General features: G+C 50.3%; 1 protein-coding gene across 1 annotated transcript; it reads right to left on the bottom strand.

The window, feature by feature from the left end:
• Window positions 1–9,839: 9,839 nt before the first annotated feature.
• HOXD3 (homeobox D3) lies at window positions 9,840–16,246 on the bottom strand. Its single transcript, XM_032356018.1, has 3 exons — window positions 16,161–16,246; window positions 14,906–15,512; window positions 9,840–13,078 (listed from the first exon to the last, which is right to left on the bottom strand). Exons 2-3 carry the CDS (start codon window positions 15,438–15,440, stop codon window positions 12,321–12,323), a joined length of 1,293 nt encoding a protein of 430 aa, XP_032211909.1. The 5' UTR covers window positions 15,441–15,512; window positions 16,161–16,246; the 3' UTR covers window positions 9,840–12,320.
• Window positions 16,247–23,797: the final 7,551 nt, after the last annotated feature.

The following is a 23,797-nucleotide window of genomic DNA, read 5'->3' as shown; positions in this document are numbered from 1 at the left end:
TTAATGGCACAAGTCTCAGATATATTATAAACCTATTTCAGAAGAATCCGAATCTGTAATTTTCTAATGAGAGATAGGAAGATATCATTGGAGAAAATGTCTGTAGAAATATGTGAACCTAGGATACTTTGTGTACATTTAAGGTTTGTCTCCTAGGTGTTCACAGCATATGAGAGAAATGTCTTACTAATTTTATTGCTTGTTCAAGTCATGAATTCCCAAGGGTCACTTGCCCTGCTAGGTCCTGGTGCTGTGAGTTCTCAGTGGGAGGTGACAGCAGAGGAGCCTGATTGCCAGGTTGTGTTTGATGTAGGAATGCTTTGAAATCTCTCCCATACTGCTAACACAGGCAGCCACCCCCCACCCCCACCCCCATGACAGCCCTTGTCTCCCATCTGAACAACAAGTTTTTTTTCTTGCAGACAGAAGTGTTGGAGGGTGGCACTCTGGTCTTCTGTGTGTTTACAGTTGTTCCTAAGAAGTCTCTTACAATCCCTCTCCACAAGCCTCATCCTCTTACCCCTTGAAGATGCCTTGAGCACATGCAAACTCTTGGCTTCACAGTCCCAAAGGATAGAAAGGCCCTGGATTGGTGGGGTGAAAAACAGAGGAGGAGTGGGCTTTTCTCTTAAGCAAGATTTGTAGTTCTCTGCAGCAGACTTCAGTCCTCCCATGATGGCAGTGGGTGTGGAAGGGATCCTAAGGACAGGAATTCTAAACCTATCAGAAGATTGTTAACAGGACCCTCCCTGTTTAGAGTGCTGTGCCTTTCCCTGGGAGCTTTGTGAATGAAAGGCTCGTGGGTCCAGCCGTTGCCTGGCACACAGTAAACATCCAAGAAATGTTTGTTGGACAGAAATAAAAATGGACAGGATGATGTGTTTTTACCATGACTAATATTGGCTGAAGGATATCCTTAGATTATTGGCTCCCAAAATCATCACAGAAGCTTCTTTAAAGGTGCAGGTTCCTGAGCCCACCCAAGAGATTTTAATTCAATATATGTGACTCCAGTAGGATTTTTAATAAGCCTCTCGGTGATTATAGAGCGAGGTTCTTTGGACTCATACTTCGAGAATTTCTGCTTCAGGAGCTGGGTTGGGGTGGGCATTGTTGGGAGAGAGGGGTGATTCTGTGGGAGAGACCCTTGACCAGCACCATGAGAGCTCCTGGCCAGCTGAAACATGAGAATACCTGAACAATGTTCAGAAGCCTGTGGTAGGGGCAGAGAATGTTGAGGCCAAACCTGAATCCAGTTGGGGTGAAGTTTCCTAAAATAACCTTAAGCAGTAGTCAGTAGGAGTTTGCCAAGTTTTGCTGACAAAGTAGTGTTTTGCAGAGACCTGGCTTCTGCTCCTTGCCACTTTCCTAACTTGGCTTTGGGGATGCTAGTAAGGTAGGAAGTGAAAGAGTTTTGTCTATCCCGGTGTCCTCAGGGAAACTTACAGGTGGTTTTGAGGTAATGGAAAGAAGGAAGGTGTAGGAATGGGGGTTCTCAAGAGGGAGGAGCCAACTCCTCCTTCCATCTCTCCCAAATTGTCTGGAATGAGCATTTGAGCTCCGGGGATCCATAGGGGATGAAATGTCTGTTGGCCTAAGCTGTAACTCTCCTTTTGGTTAAAGATTAACCTTTCATATCATAAAATGTCTGTGCAAGAAGGCTCCTTAGAGATAAGTGACATTGAACCTCTCATTCTAGAAAGGAAATCACTTTATTCAAAGGTTGAAAGACAAAATCATTCTGCAAAAAATGACAGTCAGGTCTCCTGACCACAGTCGGCTTCCTGTCCACAGTTTACAAAGAGGGACGAGTAAACCAGCCCCTCCTTCACGCCATGGCAGCCTCGGTGCTGAGCCACAGAGCAGTGTTCAAGGAGACACCCTTGTTTCTGGGAGACCGTACAGCCAATGTGGCTGACTGGGAGGCTTGCCACCCCCCACAATTTGTAATTTGTTTCCGAAATTTGTGCGCCAGACTTCTGAAGCCCCACATGAGATACTCCTGCAAGAGAAGGCAGAGAGGATCTGGCTCCCCACCCCATCCACCAAGCAAGGGTAAAGGATCCCCTCTTCTGCTAAGCTTGACACCTGGGGGAGCAAACAAGAAGTGTCCTTGGGTTAATGTAGCTGGACAGTTCAGATTGAGGATGTGTGTGAACACACACAGGTGCACCCAAGTCAGTTACAGTCGTACTAATCTTTTTTTTTTTTTTTGCTCCCTTATTTTTTTAAATAGATAATAAATTTAAATTTACCTGGTTCAAGATTCAAAGGGTACACAGTGGTATGCAGTGAAAATCTTTCTCCCACCCCGTCCTCAGCCACCTAGTTACCCTTCATATAAACACCAGTAATTGGTTTCTTGTATGTCTTTCCAGAGATACTTTATACATCATCTATCTATAAATTCCCCACATTTTTTGCATAAATGATAGCATATTAGATGACTCTTTTGCCCCATGCTTTTTCCCCATTGTATTTTTTTTTAAGATTTTACTTATTTAGGGGCACCTGAGTGACTCAGTCAGTTATGTGTCTGCCTTGGGATTGAGCCCTACATTGGGCTCCCCACTCAGCGGGGAGCTTGCTTCTCCCTCTCCCTCTGTCTCCCTCTGCCTGCCACTCCCCCTACTTGTATGTTCTCTCTCTGTGAAGTAAATAAAATTTTTTAAAAGATTTTATTTATTTGTCAGAGAAAGAGAGAGAGCGCTAGCACAAGCAGGGGAGAGCACAGGCAGAAGGAGAAGCAGGCTTCCCATTGCACAAGGGCCCTGATGTGGGACTTGATCCCAGGACCCTGGGATCATGACCTGAGCTGAAGGCAGATGCTCAGCTCACCCAGGTGCCCTCTCCTATTGTATCTTGAAGATCATTTCATATACTTGCATACAGAACTTTCTGGTTTGTTTTTACAATTTCATGCTGTTCTACTCTACATACTATCATAATTTATTTAACTAATCCCCTATTAATGGGGATAGAAAAGTTCTTGCTTATTTTCAGCCTCTTGCTATTATAAACACATGTTCAAATTTTTGACCTATTAGATAAATTCCCAGACATGAAATAACTTAATCAGAAGTATGTGCACCAGCAATTTTGATACAAAATGCCAAATTGCTCTCCTTAGAAGTGAATCAGTTTACCTTTCTACTAGCAACATAAGAGAATTCCTGTTACCCCATACCCTTGCCACATCAGTGGGGTAGTAAAATTTTTTATTTTTTGCCAGTCCATTAAGTAAAACATAGTGCCTCTTACTTACCCTTAGAGCATCTCCAAAAATGCCATTCTTCCTTATCTTGTTTGATCCTTTCATAATTCTATTTTACAAATGGTAATACTGACACAGAAAAGATAAACTACTTGTTGTCATCACACCCAATGTAAATGGCCAAGGTCAGATGTTCCAACACCCTTTCCTACACTGCACTGTGTCACAAGGAAGCCTAAAGAGGTTCAAAGAGAGTGGGTGGCTTCAAGCATTCTGTGAAAGACACATGATATAAAAAAGCTTTCCGACATCTGCTAAGAGGCCTCCTCTTTAGTGGTCTAATACCAGGACCACATTTCTGCACGTGTCCCTGGAGAGTACCCTCCGGAAGCAGAGGAGCTCTAATTAGCAATATGATCTGACCTAGTCCTAAGCATTAGCTTGGATTCAATATCTGGGAAGCAGGAGGGTGTTATTTGTAATTTTCCTGAGACATATTTCTCACTAGCCACCCAGGATCTAAGTATTGATTAGCATGGTGTGGGTAAGAGGATGTTTTCCCTAGGTTTTAGCTTTGCATATGACACTCCCTTGGACCTGGTGAAGGTAATACCCAAAGTGGATGTGTGCACACACACACACAACACACACACACATACACACACACGATAAACTTCTGAGGTAGATATCTATTGACTGTTATATTGGTGATGAAACTGAAAGCCAGAAAGATTAAGTGAATTGTTTAGGGTCATACAGTGTATCAGTTAGCAAAACAGAAAACACAATGTAGACCTAAAACTGAACTCTTTAGTTTCCTCTGCAAAGTCTTCTCTTCTCCTCCTGTATTCATTTTGGTGAATGACCTGAGTACTCACTCAGGCCCTCTAAACAGAAACCTAGGGATTAACATTTGTAACTTCTCTTTCACTCATCCAGTTATCACCAAGTCCTGTGAATTTGTCCTCCTAAATAAATGTCTTTCCTCTTCATTGTCATTTCCTTAGTTCCTCTCTATGCTGGATTATTGCAACCTCCTTTTTTTCCTTCTTGTCTCCTCTCTCTGCTTTCTCCAGTCAGATAGTTTCCCAAAGAGCAGTCTTTCAAAATTTACAACCTCACATCCCAGCTTAAAACCTTCAGTGGCTTCCCACTGCCTACAGATGAGGTCCAGACTCCTTTCCATGAACTCCGTACAACCTCTTTTTCCAGCCAGATGTTCTACTCCAAGGTACTGTTCTTGTTCTAGGGCCAGACTTTGCTCTTTCTTCCCTTCTTGTTTTGCATGTGCTGGTCTCTCTGCCTGGTATGTCCCTCCTTTCTTCCTAAGAAACTCTAAAAACCCAAATTCATTTCCTCTGAGAAGCCCCCCCCCTTTTTTTGACACTACAGTGGTGTTAGTAGCCCCTTCTCTTTATTCCAGGAGCATCTTGGCCACATCTGTGTTATAGCATCTGTCACAGTTTCGGCATTCTTTTCCTCCCCTAGTAAATGAAAAGGTGCACACTATCAGTGACTACTTTTTATATCTCAAGCCTGACACAATACCCACAGGAACTGTTCAGTAGGTCTTGCTGAAAGGCAAGGAGAGAGGGAGACACTCTGAGCCAAGGACAACAAGACCAGTATTTCAGTTGCTTAATGAGTTCAGAACACTGTGCAAGGCTTAATGCTTCAGGTTTTATCTAAAGCAAAACGATAGTAGTAGAACATCTCTCCAAAGCAAGTTAATTTCCACCCAAGAGGATGCTGAAAGAGAAGAGTGGAGGGGGGAGCTGGGATTTTCTATCTTTCAGGGGCTCTTTCCTATAGGCTGAGGCAACACTTAAGGAACTCCAGAAACTTCTCAGCTGATGTCACTCAGAAAAAGAGTAAAAGGGGTGGGGATAGCCTGGAACTTCTTAGATTTTACAAGAGAAGTACAAGTACCACTCTAGAAGGTCTATACGAATGCTTCACCACCCACTTACCCAAGCCCTCCCTCTAAATAGCTCTGATGCTAATGAGCCCCCCCCCACCGCGCGCCGTTTTCAATCTATCCCTTATTCTGTCCCTTTATGGTATTTCTAAAATGAACCCCAAAAGAGCTGATGTAAGATAGTTCAGTCCTTCCTTCACACCAGAAAAGAGAGGAGAGGCATATCATTGTGTTTGGTATTTTAAGTGTATTTTTATTGTTCTTTTTATACGGCATTCTAGTTCCAAGTACAACCCGGGTGTTACCCTGCTTCCTCCCACACAAATTACTCCTGAAGGTAAATAAGAGGACGAAACTAGCTCCGTCTCTTCCCTGAAGTCTAGTCCCTTGGGAATCTTTTTTAAATTCTTAGTGTCTGCAAAACCCTTCTGACCCACTGGGATTTTTCTTGTTCCGCCTTGGGAGAGATGGAGTTGCCGGTTTCTAGGCGTAGAGAGGCGTTGAGGGTGACTGGGGAGGGAGGAAGCAGGAGATGTGGGGGGGGGGGTGAATACCGAGTCACGGTGCGTCCGGGACTGGCGCTGCCGGCCTCTTGGAAGGGCCGCGGGCCGCAAGTGGTCCGAGGGCGGGCCGGCAGGCGACAGGGGGGACCCGGAGCGAGGAGGTGACCGGCCCTGCACCGCCGAGCGTGGGGCGGCGGTTCGCACCCTCCGTGAGCGCTCACCCCGCGTGCCTGCGTCTCCTCTGCTTGCGGTTTCTGGTCGGCTCCCAGCTGGCCCGGACTTGCTCTGAAGTAGGAGGAACCGCTGTCGAGCGAAAAGTGCACACCGGGTGATTGATGAATTCTTAATAGGACTAACCTCTCCCGCCACCCCCTCCCCAACCCGCGACACACACAGAGAAATCCTCCTCCCCAGCCCCCTCCCAAGGCCGCCTCGCTGGCGAGAGGGGACGCGGCCGCCAGCCTGTTGGGTGATTAACTCACCGTTTGTCTCTCCGAAAGCGTGCCAGGTGGATTTCGGCAGCCTGGCCGCGGCCCCGCAGCTCCCGCGCTCTGCTGACTGCGCCCTGCGGCGGGCCGGGGGACCGCGGAGCGAGCGCGCGCGTCACATGGTGGCGCGGCCCCGAGACGGCCTTTGTGCCGCGCGACCGCCCGGCTGCCCGGGGGAGGCGGCGGCTATTGTTCCCCGCAGGGGAGGGAGGTGCTCAGACTCGGGGTCCAAGCCAGCCTCCTCCCCAGAGTGTCCCCACGTCTGAGGACGGGGGGGCTTCCTTTGTGTGTTCTGTGCCTGCGACAGGAATGGCGCGGCGTCGCTGCCCCAAGGGGCAGCAGAGAGGCTGAGGGAGGTTGGAGCCAGCTCCGCCACTACCTCGAGCTCCGCTCAGCCGACCCAGTTTCCCGCTTTGCCCTTGCGGAGGAGGCGGAGAGGCATGTGGTATTTGTAGGGCAGAGCTTGGAACAATGGAGCCATCAAAGGGCCTTCTTCCCCTCTCCTCAGAAGTCAGCAACACTCTTCTTCCCTCCTTCACAAAGGCCCTGGCCCAACAGGTCCTCTTGGCCTGGTTTTAGGCCTGCTTTCCCAATAAAGACATTTCATCTATTCCACCAGGGTTCTCCATGAATCCTGATTTAAATTAAAGTCTCCTCCTTGAGCTCTTACTAATGTTAAAATCCTATTTTCATTATTTTCCAGATATTACTCTTCCATAAAAATGATCCAGACTAGCTATCGGAACCAGTCCAGATATTTTGCCACCAATAGAGATCTTTTGGGGCCCCTGGGTGGCTCAGGCAGTTGGGCATCTGCCTTCAGCTCAAGTCATGGGATTGAGCCCCACATTAAGCCCTCTGCTTAGTGGGAAGTCTGCTTCTCTCTCTCATTCCCCCTCTGTGCTCCCTCCCTCAAATTAATAAAATCTTAAAATAAAAACAAAACCATTAGGGACATTTCACCTGCTTCTGCTACTGCAAATGATTGGGCATCCATTTACATTTCCTCTTCCTTCATGTGGGGAAACCTTTTGTTCACCATGCTTCAGGCTAGACCTGGCTTGAAAGCGGGTCCTTGAATTACCTTTGTACTATTCCAACTTGCCAAGTGGTTATGGGATCTGAGGGAAGTGTTCAGGCATGGGCTGTAGGCCAGGAGTATATAATACATTTGGAACCAACTTTGAGCCCCAAAGATAAGGGCATTTGTAGCTGGACCAGAGACAAGGGAACAATGAAAACTAAGATTTCACCCTCTGTGTTGATCTTCACCTCCAGCACCACCAATGCGGTAAGTACAGAGGATTCAACTACCTCACCTTTTTTTCTCTCCATCCAGGCTCTCTGCAAGAGAAATCTAAGTGAGCTAGTCCTCATAGCTGGGGAGGGTATGGCTGGCGACTCAGTCTTAGCTCTCTGTGCCCGGAGTGTCTAGGGCTAAGTCTGTTCACCCAGGCCATAGCTCTGTCCTCTCTGGGAAGTTGCAGTGCCCCGAAGTGGTAAGGCTATAGGCCTGTGGGACTGAGGCCTTCTGCCCCTCTTTGTATTTTTATTTAATACTCACAAAGTTCTGTTCATCCTACATTTTTTTTCTTACAGTTTCTGAAAGAAGGACCAAATTCATGCCAAGAACATCCAGATGAAGAGGACCTTCCTGGATCTGTAACTGGGATTAACCAATTCTTTAAGAGAAAGTTGCAATGAATTCTGAGGATAAAGCCAAACAGGCTCGTGACTGTTCCTTGAGTACTGACAGCGTAAACAAGCTTCTGGCTCCCCCAGGTCAAGCGAGAAACACTTTTCATTAGGATGTTGGGTTTCTTCTTTGTTATTCAAACATACACCCACACATATCCTCTTCACCCTCCCTAATGAAAAACCTCAGCAGATGGAGAGCCTAAGCTCCCAAGACTTATGGCTGAGGAGAAGCGCTTCACTCAGGGGTGGGTTGGCTGGTACAGAATGGGGGAGGGAGAAATGAATAGCTAGGGTAGGTAATCACTATCTTTTAATACTCCTTACTGATAGAAATTCGAAAAATCCTGTTCAGCAAGGTTAGCAGCCTCTGGGGCCTAGGAAACCAATTTGGCTGATGTGTCTGTGATAGGGACTAGGCCTGGGGCTGCACCAGGGGGAAAGTACTCACTCTATATTCTCTCTCTCTCTCTCTCTCTCTCATTTGAAAGCCTGTACAAAGAAATGGTACAAATGGATGGTTAACTTAATGATTCATCAGAGGCGGATTTTTCTCTGTCAGGTCCCTGGATGAGGCCGAGGTCTGAAAGCCAGGAGGCAGAACATTTACTTAATCGCCCTTTCTTACCCCCTTTCCAGGGGCCAGGACTACTCTTCAGACATTTCCTCTGCAACTGTCCCACACCCAGCTAGCTCAGTTGGGTCTCTTTATTCCACTCCAGGCTGGATCCTGAGTTTCTCCTGGAAGCCAGGGCAAGCTCTCCTTCTGCCTAAATCTCTTTCCCCACCCACCTCCCAGTCAGCAGTGGGCCCTCTGGGCAGCCTCCTCTCCACCATGCTTTAATTCACGTGTGATTGCCTGGACAGAACAACCGGGGGCTCCCAAAGGGCTGTTACCCCCATCCATGGGCCTGTTGTTGACTCTGAGCCCTTTCTTCAAGCCTCAGGTGGATCCCCCACAACCTCCCTGCCCCCCCCCTCACCCCCCACGTCACACTTCAGGGGTCTCTGTAAGAAAAAAATAAAATAAAAAAGAGCTGGTCAAGGCCTGAGCAAAAGAGCCACTTCCTTTCCTGGAGCAGCAAACGAGGTACACCTCCCAGAGACCAAGGCTCAAAGCTGGCCCAGCCCTTCCTCAGCGCCAGGCGCAGGCCCAGCGGTGCCATTGTGAGGCCTTACCCGACGCTGAGCCCCTGGGGAAGCCTCGCACACAAAGGCGCAGGGCTCCCGGAAGCCCTGGCTGCGGTGAGCGCCCGCAACCCCGCGCTGGACAGTGAGGGGCCAGCAGCCTCGAGGCCTTGGTGCGTTCACCATTGCCCCCGGTGAGTCTGTCTCGGGCCCAAGTCGCGGGCTAGGCTGGAGGTTTCCTTCTCCAGCCAACTTGCCCTTTCCCGCGGCAAGTTACACACTCCCCCACTTCCCCGGGGATGGAGAGGCCTGGGCTCAGGGCGCCATTGCCCAGTCCAGGCTCCCCTCCCCCACTGTCTCCTTTCTCTGCTTCTCGGAGATCGGGGAGAGAGGAGGCGGGTGCCTCCGCCGATAGAGCAGCTATTGTGACCTTCCCTCGCGGAGCGGGAACCCAACAGAGAGTGTACCGCCGGCGGGGGAGGAGGCGACTGTGTGTGCAGACCTCGGGGTGCGGAGGGGGTGGGACTGGGAAATAAATAAAGGTTTGCAACCTTGGGCAGTTGGGCCCTTCAGAGGGCGTTTGGTTGTGTTTAGACTCCAGTGCTTCCTAACACTAATTGCAGGCTCAAAAGGAGCAGAATTTATGGCGAAGGCCAAGGCGGCTTGTTTATAATTTATGAAGTTTTAAATGGCTGTGCCGCAGACCCCCCTCTTGCCCTGGCTGTCGGCCGCGCGGTAAGCGCCAACCCCGACTCGCCACCGCGCCCCCCAGCCCCCCGCCCAGCGACCTAGTGTGCCCATCACATGACACTCAGGGCCAATGGCAGGAAAGAATCCGAGCCTCGGGGTACCTTCTCCAAAGGTGAGAGAAAGGCCGATTTGTCCAAAGCGAACTCCCCACCCCACGAGAGAGGGCGCCTCCGGGCCCCCAACCCCACACTTCTTTGGAGCCTCGGTGTGAGAGGGAAGCTGATGTCAGCCGGCCAGACACCGTTTAAAGTCTAATCCATGAAACCCTAAGCCGCAGATGACACTTGGGGCCTTCGCAGACACCCGCAGACTCAGCAGATAACTCCTGCGGTAACACACCGCGCTGGAAAAACGCCTGGAGCCATAATGCATTATGTATTTTTATTATTATTTATGGTAGGAAGAGGAGATGAGGGAAAAACCGGGCTGAATCTAAACAGCCTGATAATTCATCTATTTAATATTTCGCCAGTTAAGAAAGGTTGTTGTAATCCCTGCAAGGCAGCAAGCTCTTCTTCGACTTCCCTAATAGCTTAAAAAATAATTTCTTACAAGACAATTAGAAATTCTGCCTATGGATGCAAATCTCATAGAAAACAATGTTAAGCCTTGGAAGTGGGTAAAATATCCCTTCAGTTGAAGTCATTTATTCTGTTGATACACTTCTACAACATGGATACCCTAAACCTGCTCAGATAAAGTGAAAATTGAGCAAAAGAATAGCCCCCTCCCACCCCCAATCTAACATGCCATTTTAAAAAAACAGCACAAAGGAACAAGGAACTAAATATTATTTGAGCCATCATTTAGCGAAAACACAAACATCCAAATAGAAACGATTGTTGTTCCACCAGAAGATCAGAAGTTAATTATTTGCACACAATGGGAATTTCACCTCGTGTCACCGGGGGATGTAGTAGGAGTTGCATTATTTGTCAAACCAAATAGAGATGCGTGGGCCGACGTTGCTGAAATACAAAAGAATCGAACCTTATCTGAAGGCGCTTTCCAAGTGTCTCCTTATAGAGAAGTGGGTGGACGTTGTCCGCCCCTGGCTAAAGCCATGCTAATATTTACAAAATGGATATAAACACTTGAAGACATTTTTGCCCGTTTTGTACAAAGAAACAGGAATAAACAAGGTGTTTATACTTTTTATGTTCCATTAATGAAACTTTTATTACTTTACATCGTGGGGCAACGTTTGTTTACTTTAGAAATGAACCACCAACCATTAAAAAGGAAAAAGTCCTGACAGCATTTCCTAAAGAAAAAGCTTAGGTGCGTGTCTACAAATGACCGTTTCTTTTTGTGCACCTTAGCTTTTTCATAACTCAGATCTTCCTACAACTTTACTTGTGTCTTTTCTTTGATTGTCAGTTTTCTTTTAAGGTTTATTTTGTTATTAGCGCAGAAAAGTGAGCGCTGGCCTCCCCAATGTAAATGCAATCTAAAAAAAGTCGATTTGTGTCTAAAAAGAGGGTGATGGAAACAGCACAGCAGGCAGAGCACAAAGCCCTACCCAAATTACCCCATCCAGGATGTTTCTAGGCTTGCATCCTCAGATTCCCACCCCCCCCTCCAACCCTCAGGTCAATGCTGCAGTGTAATCAGTATCCCCAGAACCAGCTCGTGTACAGATTCCAAATAATGGAAAAATAGATATATATATATATCAAAGAGTCAGCCTATTTGGGGGCCTTCTGTTGGGATTGTGCGAAAGATAAAAGGCAAAGTGATCTACTTCCAAGTGTGCGTGATTAACACAGATACACTTCGGACTGAGAAATTTTTTTATTCTAAATATTTGTTCAAATAGTACCAGACAATTTGAAATCAATAAACTGTGTCGAGTGGTGAGGGGCTGCGGCTGTTCAGAAATGAGTAACTGGGTGTGGTGCCACGCCGCGGGGCCGCCTGATTCTACCCATGAAAGGACAATTTGCGGTCTTAATCCTTTACATCAACTACAAACACCAGCCACGGTTACAACTGTTCAAAAACTACTCTCTCAACTAGTTCAGACCAAGGGGACTAAAGAGGTGAAACGTGGCCCACGCGGCCTGGGAGCGCGTTCCTAAGCTTGGCTGGAGAATTCTACAAATATACACATAAATACATTAAGACGAGGATAAATAATCAGGGAAAGAAACGAAATGACTCGCTTCAAATAATAAATACAGATCGTTGAGTCCGTTGCAATCCTTACGGGACAGGAAGGAGCATATAAATTAAGGTCTCCGCAACTAAGCTAGACTCGGGCCAGGCCCGGGGCTGTCCGGGCGCTGGTCCCTCTGCACAGCGCGCCGCGGATGGATCTCAGACTTACCTTCGGGACACCATTACCAGATTAGAGTCCCTCGGTCCGCAGTATATGGCACTGTCAGGGTTACAGAGGAGAATCCGTGCGGCTGATTTATGGCGAGTCACCCAAAGGAGGGAGCGCCTGGAGGGGAGGCCCAGTCGCCTGCGTCTCGGCCGCTGTTGGCCCGAGATCCGGGAGGCGGCGACCGGGCCAGGGCGAGGGAGGGGGGTCACCGAGCTACCCCGCGGGCCCCGCCCGCCACCCCCGCCACCAAAGCAAAAGAGGTAATAGCGCCGCGAGTTCCGGCCGGCGGCGGCCGCTACAGATGCGTCAGTTTGGGGGCCTCGGGCAGGCGTCCCTGAGACGAGTGGTGGGCCGAGAGATCTGTGTAGGTGGGATGAGGGTCGCACGGTCCATGGTGATGGTTGCCGGGAATCTGCGCGGCACAGCTGTAGTCCACGCTGGCCGAAGACGGGTGAGAGAGGTGGCCCAGGTTGAAGACGGGCCCGGACGCGGGCGCCATGGAGTCGACGAAGTTGCCACCCACGTACACCGGGCTGCCCTGCAGGTTGGCGCTGGCGAAGCCGCCGCCGTTGCTTGCCATGGGGTGGGGCTCGAACTCGGGCGCCGCGTAGCGCTTCTGCTGTGGCAGGCAGCTGCTGAGCGGCGCCGTGTAGGCGGCCAGGCCGTACATGTTGGGCTGAGATTTGGCGAAGGCGGGCGGCGAGGGCGCGTCGTAGGCCAGGCCGGGCACGGGCGGGAGCTGGCCGGAGTAGGCCACGTGGCCGGCGGCGCTGCCCAGCGGCGGGCTGCGCTCCGGGGACTGACCTGCCGGCGAATGCAGGATGCCCTTGGCCTTCTGGTCCTTCTTGTACTTCATGCGCCTGTTCTGGAACCAGATCTTGATCTGGCGCTCGGTGAGGTTCAGCAGGTTGGCCATCTCCACGCGGCGCGGCCGGCACAAGTAGCGGTTGAAGTGGAATTCCTTCTCCAGCTCCACCAGCTGTGCACTGGTGTATGCCGTGCGCACCCGCTTGGACGCCGGGCCCGGCGGGCTCTTATCCTCGCAGCTCTCTCCTGGGCAGGAAGGGAGATAGAGGAGATGCTGAGCGGTAGGGGGGTGGTGGGCACCCAGGGCCGGAGCAGGGTGCTTCTCTGGCTCCCTTTTCTTCTTCCATCCCTCCCCCAACCTTACTGCTGGCTGGCTGGAGTGGGGGAGGGGGACGTCTGAGAGGTGAGACTCCTAGTGGGACCTCACACACCCCGGTCCTACCTATGAGTTGCACCTGAACACACACACACACACACACACCCCATCTGCCTTCTGAGGTCCGATTCACTCTGCCGCCTCCTCCCCTCCAGCCTAGTCCATCATCCTGTCCCTAAGGCTAAGGCTGTGGAGGAGTTTAATGAGAGACTAGTAGCAGCTGGTAGGGCCTAGCCCCCACTCCCAGCCCCCATTAAAGAAGGGCCAGACTTCTTTGAACACTCTTCCCAACCTCTGCTGGGGGGTTAGGGAGAAAGGCACCCTCCTCCACCCCCTTGCTCTGGGGCTGGCTCCTGGGCAAAGCACTCCAGGAAGCACAGAATGAGGATGGAGATGTGGGCACCTCACTCCAGCTCAGCTGCACCGAAGGGCTCTGCACCCCAACTCAGGGAACTAATAAACCATAAAAATACCGCCCCACAGTTTCCGGGGCTCCAAGGACAGCCTGAGTGCATTTTGAGTATTTCAGGGCTAGGACAGCAGTCTCAACCTGGGTTTCCATTACCCCCCTCCCTCAGCAGCTTGTCCCTCCCTCCCTGGTTGTACAAATGGATTTCTCCTGGGAAGAAGGGGCCGGGCTTGTAGCTGGGAAGGCGGGGCGGAAGAAGCTTACAAGCTAGAAGGCACTTTCCCCCTAGGAGCTGCAGCCCCGGAGAGATCCTGGCTAACCAGAGACTTGAGACCTCAAACTAGCCCTAGACCTGTAACCAAATTCATCTACCTGGAGATAAACTGCGTCAAAGGACACAAGGCCAGAATATTTTAGGAGCCAAGCAAGGCTGAGTGAAGAGAGGCAGCAGACCTTAGAGCTCCTGGGCCTGCCCATCTTCTTCCACATATCCTGAATGGATCCACAGAAGATCTCAACTCTAGGTTCTCCCTTATCAGGAAGAGAACCTCAAGGCTGCTCCCATTTCAGAGCACTTCCTTTTCCCCTAGGATATGCCCCTTCCCAGTATGGATTTGCTGGGATGGGAAGAACTGGGCTGGGGTAGACCAAGTAGAGATCATGGCTTGGAGGCCCTGGTTGGATTCAAGTGTGCCATTCTGTGGCTTTGAGATCTTGGGCAACTCACAGTTTCCTTATCTGTAAAATGGAACTGTTATCATATACCTACCTCAAAGGGTTTTTTTTAATTAAATTAGATAATGCTTATAAAGCATTTAGCCTGGTTGTTAACATGGAACCAGATTAGCACTCCACAGACTTTAGTTTTTATTAATTAAAGGGAGTGGGATTCCTGTGTTATAGGCTACATAAGAACCCATGCTTGGAGAATCATAATACCTGACTTCAAGTTTTGAGGAGCCGTCAGACAGAAGAAGGAGCTAAGTCATGACCAGGAGCCCAAGAAAGCAGATAGAAGGTCAATATAAGAAATAGGCCACCTAGTCATAACTGTGGGAGTTGTCCAGCAATGGCACCAGCAGCCTGGAATGGAGCTCCCTTTCCCTGTAAGGGCATGGCTCCAATCGGGGACACTAAGAAGAAAGGCCATTTCTGCATGAGTACAAGTGTACATCTATGGCCTCCAAAGCTGCACTTGCAGCCCCAGGTCTCTTGCTTCCTAGGTGAGCTAGCTTCTTGGGGTCATTCTGGGGAACTTAGCCTAGGAGGAGCCGCCTCAGAGAGCTACCTGCAGTTGCACAGCTGTTCTTCTGCTTGGAGTTCTGTCGGGACTCTTTCATCCAGGGGAAGATCTGCTTGCTGATGGTGGCTGAGGAGCCAGAAGCATTGGGCCCACTCTTGGCCTTCTTGGCAGGCACTCCTCCTCCAGGATTGGTGGGCGAGGATGGGGGCAGGGTTGGTGGCGGAGGAGGGGGTTGTGGTGGTTGCTGCTCTGAGTTCAGGCCAGGAGGCTGGCTACCACCACCCCCACCCTGGCTGTTCCCAGTGCCAGGCCTCATACAGCTGCCATTGAGTTCAGTTCCTTTGTGGGCTGGGGCTCTCAGAGGTGCGGAACTCTGGATAGAACAGGCAGAGCCCGGGTAATCAGTGTCCAGGGAGCTGGCAGCAGCAGGGGGTGGGTAAGGCTGATGGGGGGTGCCATAGCCATAGGTCTCCTTGCTGTAGCCATAGCCTCCGAAGAGTCCTGGGTTTTCATAGTAAGCAGCCTTCTGCATCGTGCACTCAGGAAGTTCCAGGGCCTGCTGACCCAGCTCAAATAACATTGACCACCACTGTCTCTTTCACTTCCGAAGTCTGCCCTGAGAGGGCTGGGGTAGCCCCAGGCTCCAGGTGACCTGTGGAGAAGAAAAGTGAAAGGCCCCAGAGGGACTGTAACTGACAAGATAGTCAATATAGAAGGACCAGCTAGCCTGTGCTCTCTGCTGCCTACCCACTTCCTAGGGGGGAGGATCTGAGATTTTATGACTTTCAGCGTATTTGAGCCTTGCAAAAGTCAGAAGGAATTTCTCATAAACATAAGGAAAGACCTTTCCTTCTCTTGAGCTCAATTCTATCCAAGAGAAGGGGCTTCCTCCCCATCCAGAAACTATTTTCTTTCTTCAAGATCATCAATTTAGCTTTTGAAATGGCATAGAAAAGCACTTATGGCCTCATACATTTTAATGGCTGAGTCTCTCGCTGGACTTCGAGCTCCTTGCAGGCAAGGACTGTGTCTTATTCATCTATATATTCCTAACACCCAGCCCAGTGCCCTGTCTGTAGTAAGTACAGTAAATGCTTGTTGAATGAGTGAATGTATGGGTCAATCAGTCAATCAATGGGACACCTGAGGGTGTTGATGAAAAAAGAAAGCTCTATAACACACTCAGAACAGCCAGAACTCTCAAAAAAAAAAAAAAAAAAAGAAGAAGAAGAAGAAGAAGAGGAGGAGGAGGAGGAGGAGGGGGAAGAAGAAGAAGAAAAAGAAAAAGTATCTCCCCCACCTGATTTCAAAATCACAGCATCTTTCATGAAGACCCAGATAGTCCACTTTCTGGTGACAGGGTGAGAATCCGCCCAGTGAACTCTGTGGGTCAGCCCTGTGAAATGGACTAAGAGATAAAAACCAAGAACACTTAGACTCCCAAACTTATTTTGAGGCTAGAAAATGTTTCTTCTCTTTCATCTACATTTTTCTAGTCTTTACTTTGTCCTGTACTACTTTTAAATGGATACTGGAAAGGGTGAAGAGGTTTAGAATTTGAAATGCATGGAGCATGAGAGAACATAGGACGCTTTATAATATAACTATATCATTTTTATCTTGCATCTATTGTGTAAATATATATTATTATTGACCTCTGCTCTGGATCCTTCAGGACAGCCCAACTCCACCCACTCCACAGCCAATGAGAGAACTTCCCATGCCATGATGAATGGACCCAGAATTAGAAGAAGAAGAAAAAAACTAAGAAAAATTCTATCCCTTTTGTATCCTCTGATTCTTAATGGGGGTTTCCCTTCTCACCCACTCCACCCCCTTCTCCAGACTCCTAAGGAGTTAAAGTATAACTAATACCATTCAACCACTTTTGTCTGCTTGATAAAGAAAACTCATAGGTCAGCTCGCTGGTCTTCATTCTTGATCTCCTCTTTCAGGCACCTTTCCTTCCTCAAAACTCCCCAGGCTTCCATCATGGTCATCATGATGGACCACATTGTCTAGACAACTTATGTGGCCTAATGGATTTGACCACTGGGATCAAAACCACTCCTCCATTCACTCATTTCTCCTCCACTTGCACCAAAGAGCCCTATTTTTAAAATTCTTCATATTAGCCTTTGTTTGGTAGTATTGTTGCCCTTTTTGTTTTAAAATATAAGGGAATCTGGCATTTATCTTGTAAAGACACAGGCCCTTTTCAATGGGATAACAGAATACTAGGATGTGTTTTAGGAATTATTTCTTTTATTGTTCTTAAATGTATTCAGTTAAGATATCTACTTAGCAAAGCTGGTCTTAATCTTTCTTTCATTCATTTTCTTGATCATCCTCTATTAAAGTTACTGAATATCAAATGGAAAGTTACATCCCCATCCTGTGACTAATATTGATGTGTTTGCCCCCAAGGCAAAGAACCGGGTATTCTAGCTTTGTTTCTGGACTTTTCTTGGATCCTGGTTCCAAGGATCTTAATCGTGGGCTCTCCGGATGTCAAAATGGTCACATCTGACACTCAGACCACCAGAACTCACTGCTGCTTCTGTCATTTCATTTAGAACTGTGGAAGCAAAATACATGCCCCCCCTACCCTTCCTCCCAGGTTGACCAAGTTTATCTCAATAGGTGGACAAATCACATTAAAGTAGCTTCTTTGGCTACTGACCAGGTCTTTGAAACAGATGGCTTTACATATATATTTGTTCCTATGGCATATTCCTGAAGAAGCCCTGTGTACTGGGCCTCAAAAGTGTAAATACTTGGCAGCTTCATGAATAACCTCAGCGCCTGTTCTCCTGCATCTGTTTTCACTGTCTTAAGGAATTTCAAGGCCTATTTGATGACACCCCAATGTCTATTGCCCCAGAAGCGAGGAGAGCGGTCCTCTCCTCACCAGGAAGGGCTTTGCAGCCTTCCCCCACATCCATATGATAATGTCCCAAAGAAACCAACTGTCCTAAAACAGAACCCGAGAATATTGTTACAAAATTGGTTTAAAAAAAAAAAAAAGGCTTATTTCTTTCCAGAAATCCCTACTCCTTGTGAACTCTGCTTGAACCTAAAAAGCAGGAATGGGTCATAAATCACTTGGACAATGGTCAACTGTTCAGTGGCTCATCTTTTCGATCACCCCCCCCCCTTTTAAAAGGCTTTCTTTTTTTCGCCCTTTGGTACCTCTGCTCATTTTTGCTCCGGGACCCAAATGCCTTGGGGTGAAGACTAGCCCCTGTAGGGGGAGGGGCGGTCTGCGAAGTCCTCGCTGCCCTTTTCTCTCCTTCCTTCTCCCCTGAACCCCCGGGGCTCCGGCCAGGGCAGCCTCCCCAGAACCCCACGACACAACCCCTGGCCCCTTCTAGGGTAGGGGCACTAAGGGGATCTGGCTCGATCTTTCTCGCGGTCCGGGGAGGTTGCCCAACTCAGCTCGGAGGCCCAACTGCAGGCTGGGAGTGCAGGGCCGAAGGGTCCCCAGCCAGAAGGAAGGCGGCCTCAAAGCGACCACCCTCGGCCGCCTGGGCCGCGCTGGACCACCGCACCCGCCGAGCGTCTGAAGCCGCCGAACCCTGATACTTCCTCATTGCACTTAATTCTGCCCAGGATCAATACCTAATATGATACCGAATAAATAAAAGGCGCTCACAGCGGCCAGGGGACGGGGTTATTAAGCAGCTGGAGCTCTCACGGTGCATATCAATGCACCTGTCATTGTGGTTTGTAACAAAATTTATGACTGCAAGCAAGGCGGCAGTAAACGCTTCAGTAAGGAATGAAAAGAAAAACACTTCCCAAGGCCCGGCACTTTTCAGAAGTGGAAAACAGGCTCCGCGTAGGAGGAAGAGCAGCAAAAGAATTCCCTACTCCGCACTTTGGCCGGCCCCGCGCCCCGCGAGCAGGGAGACTATATAAAGTGGCCACTGCCCGCCTCTCGGAGCAGCTCTGCCGGGTGGCCGGACGCGGGACGGGACGCGCGCTGCCTCGCCGGGGGCCGAAGACCTGCTGCCCGCCGCTGCCTGGGGACGCCGGGAGGCTCGCTGGATGCGAGGAGGCCCGCCCGGCGCTCGCTCGCCCGCCGGGGCCGTGAACACACCGAAGGGCTTGGGGATGGAAGGGGCGGCAGTTGCCGGGCTGGGACTTGGTCGGTGGTCCTAGTAAATTATGGACTGGTAGAGTCAGGGCAAGTTGAAAGAGAAGGGGGAGGCGATGGTTTGCCGGTTGTTTCTGCTGTCTCAAATGTTTCTAAGGTTCCAGTTGGCCTTGGCTCCTCTCCCTGTTTCTTCCTAAACCAGGGCCTCGGAAGCCCACAGATCTCTTTTTGGCGTACCAGACTCTTGCTGGGCATCCCCGTTAATTCTCTGGAACATGGCAACGATTCTTGCTCCCTGTTGGCTTTGCTACTTTGGGATTCCGAAACCACCCCTTTTCCGGGTTGCTCCGTGGGGATATATTTGCTGCAGAGCTGGGATAGCTTTCTGCCCGAGGTCTTGTCAGCTCTCAGCCTGAGCCTCTTCTGCCCTATGGGAAGCCCTGAGCGCGCCTTCTAAATCATCCTTATTTAGCCCAGATAACTCAATACTTAATACACCCTGCATTTAAGGCACTGGGTTCACCCCATTAAATGACCATAAATTTGAAGGCCGATGATCGGTTATCATGTAACGGGCAGCAGTTCACACTGAGGTGATCCACTTCAAAGCTGCCCTTTGTTTTATGTCTTGATGTATGAATCCTGAGATGGCTACCTTGAGTTGTAGGACAGATGGAATTGTAGTGGAAATTATTTTTTTTAAATCACACTACTCACCACAATTGTGTGTGTGTGTGTGTGTGTGTGTGTGTGTTCTCAAATTTTGTCGGTAACTCTTTTTTGGTTCTTCGGGTTCCTTTTGATATTCTGTTGAGGCAGATCTGGAACAAAATAGAAAACTCTCAGTGGCAGTTGCTTCTTTCTTACCCAAACATGTTGAGAGACTTTACCCCTTTTAAGGGTGTCTTAATCAATGTGACTATTGTATATGTTGCCCACAGTCATTCCAGGCGCCTTCCCCCAGGCAGAAAGGAGACTTGGTTGGCTTCTAGAGAGTGAGTGGACTTTAACACAAAGTCTTTGGCGGGATGAGGGAAGGAAGAGCTCTGACCTGAGGAAAATGCCAGACCCTCAGGCAGGGGATGGGATAAGTGAGTCAAAGGCACAAGGGGAATTAGTTCTCTCCTCCTGCTTCAACTAGCCTCTAAGTACAATCTCCCAGGCCAAGCCCACCCTCCTAGGAGTGAAAGAGAACTTGCAGAATTAGGGCCCCAGAAAGAAGAGGAGGAATATGTGGGTAGGTCCTAGTCAATGGCTGTCCTACTCAGCCCCAGTGGAAAAGGAGCTGGGTGCTATTTTCTGTTTGTACGTTGTATCTTGAAGGGTTCCCCTGAATTTATTTTATTACAGTAGGTACCCACTATTTTCCTGGACTAGGCTGCTCACCCATTCCTGGGTAGGGATTAGGCCGCAAACCATCCAAGAAACAAACATCCCTTCCACCTTCACCCAGAAGCAGACCCAAGCTGCCCACCACTCTGGGTGCCTAACGGGTGCCTGTTCAGGTCAGGCCAAAGGAGAGACAGAATCCCCCCTCTTGCATCTGCCCTGTGCAATTTGTCGACTCAGTAGTCTGCAAACACTAAACCACGCAGGAGAAAGCCCCACACAAAGCGATCCGGTCCCTTCTAAAGACCAGAGCACGAAGCCATAAGCCTTTGAAGTGACCTTTGGCTCACACGGCAATAACTCACCCCTTAATGAACACCCAACGGAAGCGCCTCAGAGAGATCCCAGCCCGTAGGGCTCCTAATATCTTGCCGGGGCTTGAGCTTCCAAGCCAGCCTCAGGCTCAGGGGGCTGCCCCGGAGGGCTGTGCAGCAGGGGCATACTTTACCCAGGTCCTAGAACCTGACTGATGGGCCCCGAAGCCACTTTATATGATACATTCATGGGAACGGACATCAACTTTTGCCGCTTGACTGTTTTATTTTATATTATTTTATTTTTAAAAGAGGGTTCTTTGAAAGTAGGATCTTCCCCTCAGAAGAGAGCTAAATTGGGAGGCCACCAGGGCCAGCCCCGTGCTGCCTATAGCTTTTCTTTTCCCAGCCATGGAGGAACAGGGTAAGTGTGCTCCTGGGTGCTCTGGGATGCCCCGTGCACCCTGTGCTCTGGTGCAGGCTTGGGAAGGGAAAAAGAAAAAGGACCCCAAGGGGGACAAAGTTGGGCCACCCAGAGTCCCCGCTGCCTTCTCACGCTCTTCCCTGCTCAGCCCACCCACTGTCCAGCCCAGGCCCAACATCAGCCTCCTGCTTGCCCAGAATCGCAGGCTGAACCCGGCTGGCTCTGGTCCACCAGCTCAAGTACCCTTTCCACAGCCAGAAACTGGGGGAGCAGGAGGTAGCCCTATCTGTGAGCTGTCAGTGAAGAGCTGGTCTGAGGCAGACCCGGCCCTATACCCCAACCCCCACCAGCATCCCCTGTAAAAGTCTTTAGGATAGGGAGCCTTGGTGCGGATTATTGAAATTTTCGGGGAAGTTATAAGTGAGTGCTCCATGGGGCCAAATGAAATGCTGCTCGCAGTAATTGGATTCAGCTGACTAAGTTGGCAGGCGCGCCGCTCCAAGGCAGCAGGCGAAGAAAAATGTCCAGCGACTTTAAGTTCTGATGGAGCCAAGAGCAGGCGATTGACAAAACAACTTTCCTGCTCTCCTTTGATGGCCGATGCCCTTGGAAGTCAGTCCCTCTCTAGCTAGGGCCTGTCCCAACTTAGGGTAAAGGTCTGCTCCTTGCTTTTTGGGATCCTTCCCTACAGAGGCCCAATCTGGCCCGGCTGTGTGGCATTCTCCTGAGCCCGGAGCTGCTCACTTGAACTCATGGAGCTGCTTATTTGGGCATTGGAGCCGGGAAAAACCCCAGGATGAATTGTCCTGTCCTCCTCCATCCAGGAGCCACAGGATCCAGTAAACAAAAGGATGCAAGGAATTTAGAAGCCAAAATATGATTTAGCTTTCGTCCTAGGTTCTTCGGGGAGAAGAACTCAGGAGCCCTGAATCTTTTCTCTGACACTACGGAAGTCAAAACCTAGATTAGTGAGGGGGCATGTGGAGGAGCCTCTCAAACTCTTCTGAGTAGTTTGGGGGTTCTCTTGAATTTGGGGGAGAAAGCCTGAGTAGCACTTTAACCTCTAAAGGAAAAAAGTATTAAGCCAGCAGCAAGAGATAAAGGCATGAGTATGTGGAGCTAGCTCCCAGAACAATGCAGGGAGCTGGCTGGTCACAGAGTTTATTTTAAATACATATAAATCAACCTGCCTGTGCCCAGCCAGGCAGCCCAAGACACGGAATTAATATGACGCTCCATCTTACTTTGGCAGTGACAGTGTAAAAAAGTTTCTTTTTATTCATTTCATTTTCCAGCCCATTCTTGCAACTGCACATTTACCCCCAAAATACTTCCTCCAGCCCCCAAACCCTTCGCCGACCCTCTCCTCAAACTGCCACCTCCTCCCTCTCCAACCCTACCATCAGCCACCCCCCAAGCCTGGCAAGGTAGTGTGTCCTCCTAACCTTTGGGTAGGCGGGGAGCACCCCCACAAAGCGCACCTCCTTACGATTAATCACCGTCCTCGATGTATATGTAGAAGTGTATCTAGGTCTACGCGGACTGCCTCACCAATTGGCAATAATCAAGATCACAGATTACACAAAATAAATCATATTTAGTATCCCATTCAGGGCAGCAAGCAGCCCGGTGCCCGAAGATTTCCATTTTGTCATGCAATTGCTTACCTGGATCCCAATTTATCATAAACCTGGTGTCCTCGGCCTCAGAGGGGGCGCCAGTGGGGGGCAGAGCTAGCCTTCCCCCTTTGTCTGCAGACAACACTGTCCCAACCCTGGTCTTGCGCGCTCGCAGACGCGGCCATATACCCGAGCACACAGAATTCCCGGTAGAACGGAACCAGGCTGAGGTTCAACTACCAATAAACGCAGGAGGAACGAGTTCGTAGTCCCCGAGCTGGCTTCGCCCGCGCTGCGCGCCCGTCGGTCCACCCGCCCGCCTGTCCGCTCCCAGGCCCAGAGCGGCGGCCACCCGAGCCCCCACCCTCTCCTGGGTTCCTGCCCAGCCCTCCCAGACCCCCCAGAGCTCGGGGTTTGTTTTGCTTTCGGAATGTGGCCCTTTCTGGATTTGGAGAGAGCCCCGGAAACCCCCTCATAGTCGGGAAATACAGACGCTGCCTTCAAATGCGAGCATATTTGTTCACGTGACCCCGAGGGAAGATTGTACTGATTGAGGCTGAAACTTTCACGCCATCCAGCCCCGGAGCGCAGCCAGGCCTGGGGGCTTGGAGGAGGGGCAGGAAACGTGGGATCTGGGCCCATTCCCCGGAGCAGACATGGGTGGGCATGGAGCGGAAAGAAAGTCCCCGTCTCGTTCGGGACCAACCCAGCCCCAGCCTGGCCGCCGGCAGTGGGGATGGGGGAGCTGGAGTCTCTCCCCCCACGACCTCTGACCCTGGCCCGGCCTTCCACCGGACTGGCCCACGGACTGGAAATTTTAGAGGCTGCCTCTCAGAGCCGTCTCCGGAGGCGGCTGTGGAGCATCAGAGGCCCAGGGTTCCCTTAGCTCCCCGGCCGGCCGAGCCCGGTACCTCGCATCCGCACGCACCCAGGCAAGGCTCTGCCTAGGCGGACGCGCTGCTCTCCCCCTCCCAGGACGAGACAATTAGTTGTGGCACAGAAGAGGCTCCGGCCCTGAGGTGGGTGACTCCAGCTCCCAGACCAGGCCAGACACTCCGGGGGAACCCCAACCCCCCACTCCCACCCCCACCCTCACCACTGCTCGAGGCCTTGGCTCGTTCCGCAGACGCGGCGGCGGAGCCACCACTCCCG

This window comes from Mustela erminea, chromosome 8, assembly GCF_009829155.1.
Source record: "Mustela erminea isolate mMusErm1 chromosome 8, mMusErm1.Pri, whole genome shotgun sequence".
Taxonomy (NCBI): domain Eukaryota; kingdom Metazoa; phylum Chordata; class Mammalia; order Carnivora; family Mustelidae; genus Mustela; species Mustela erminea.
This window is presented reverse-complemented; position numbering and strand designations above follow the sequence as displayed.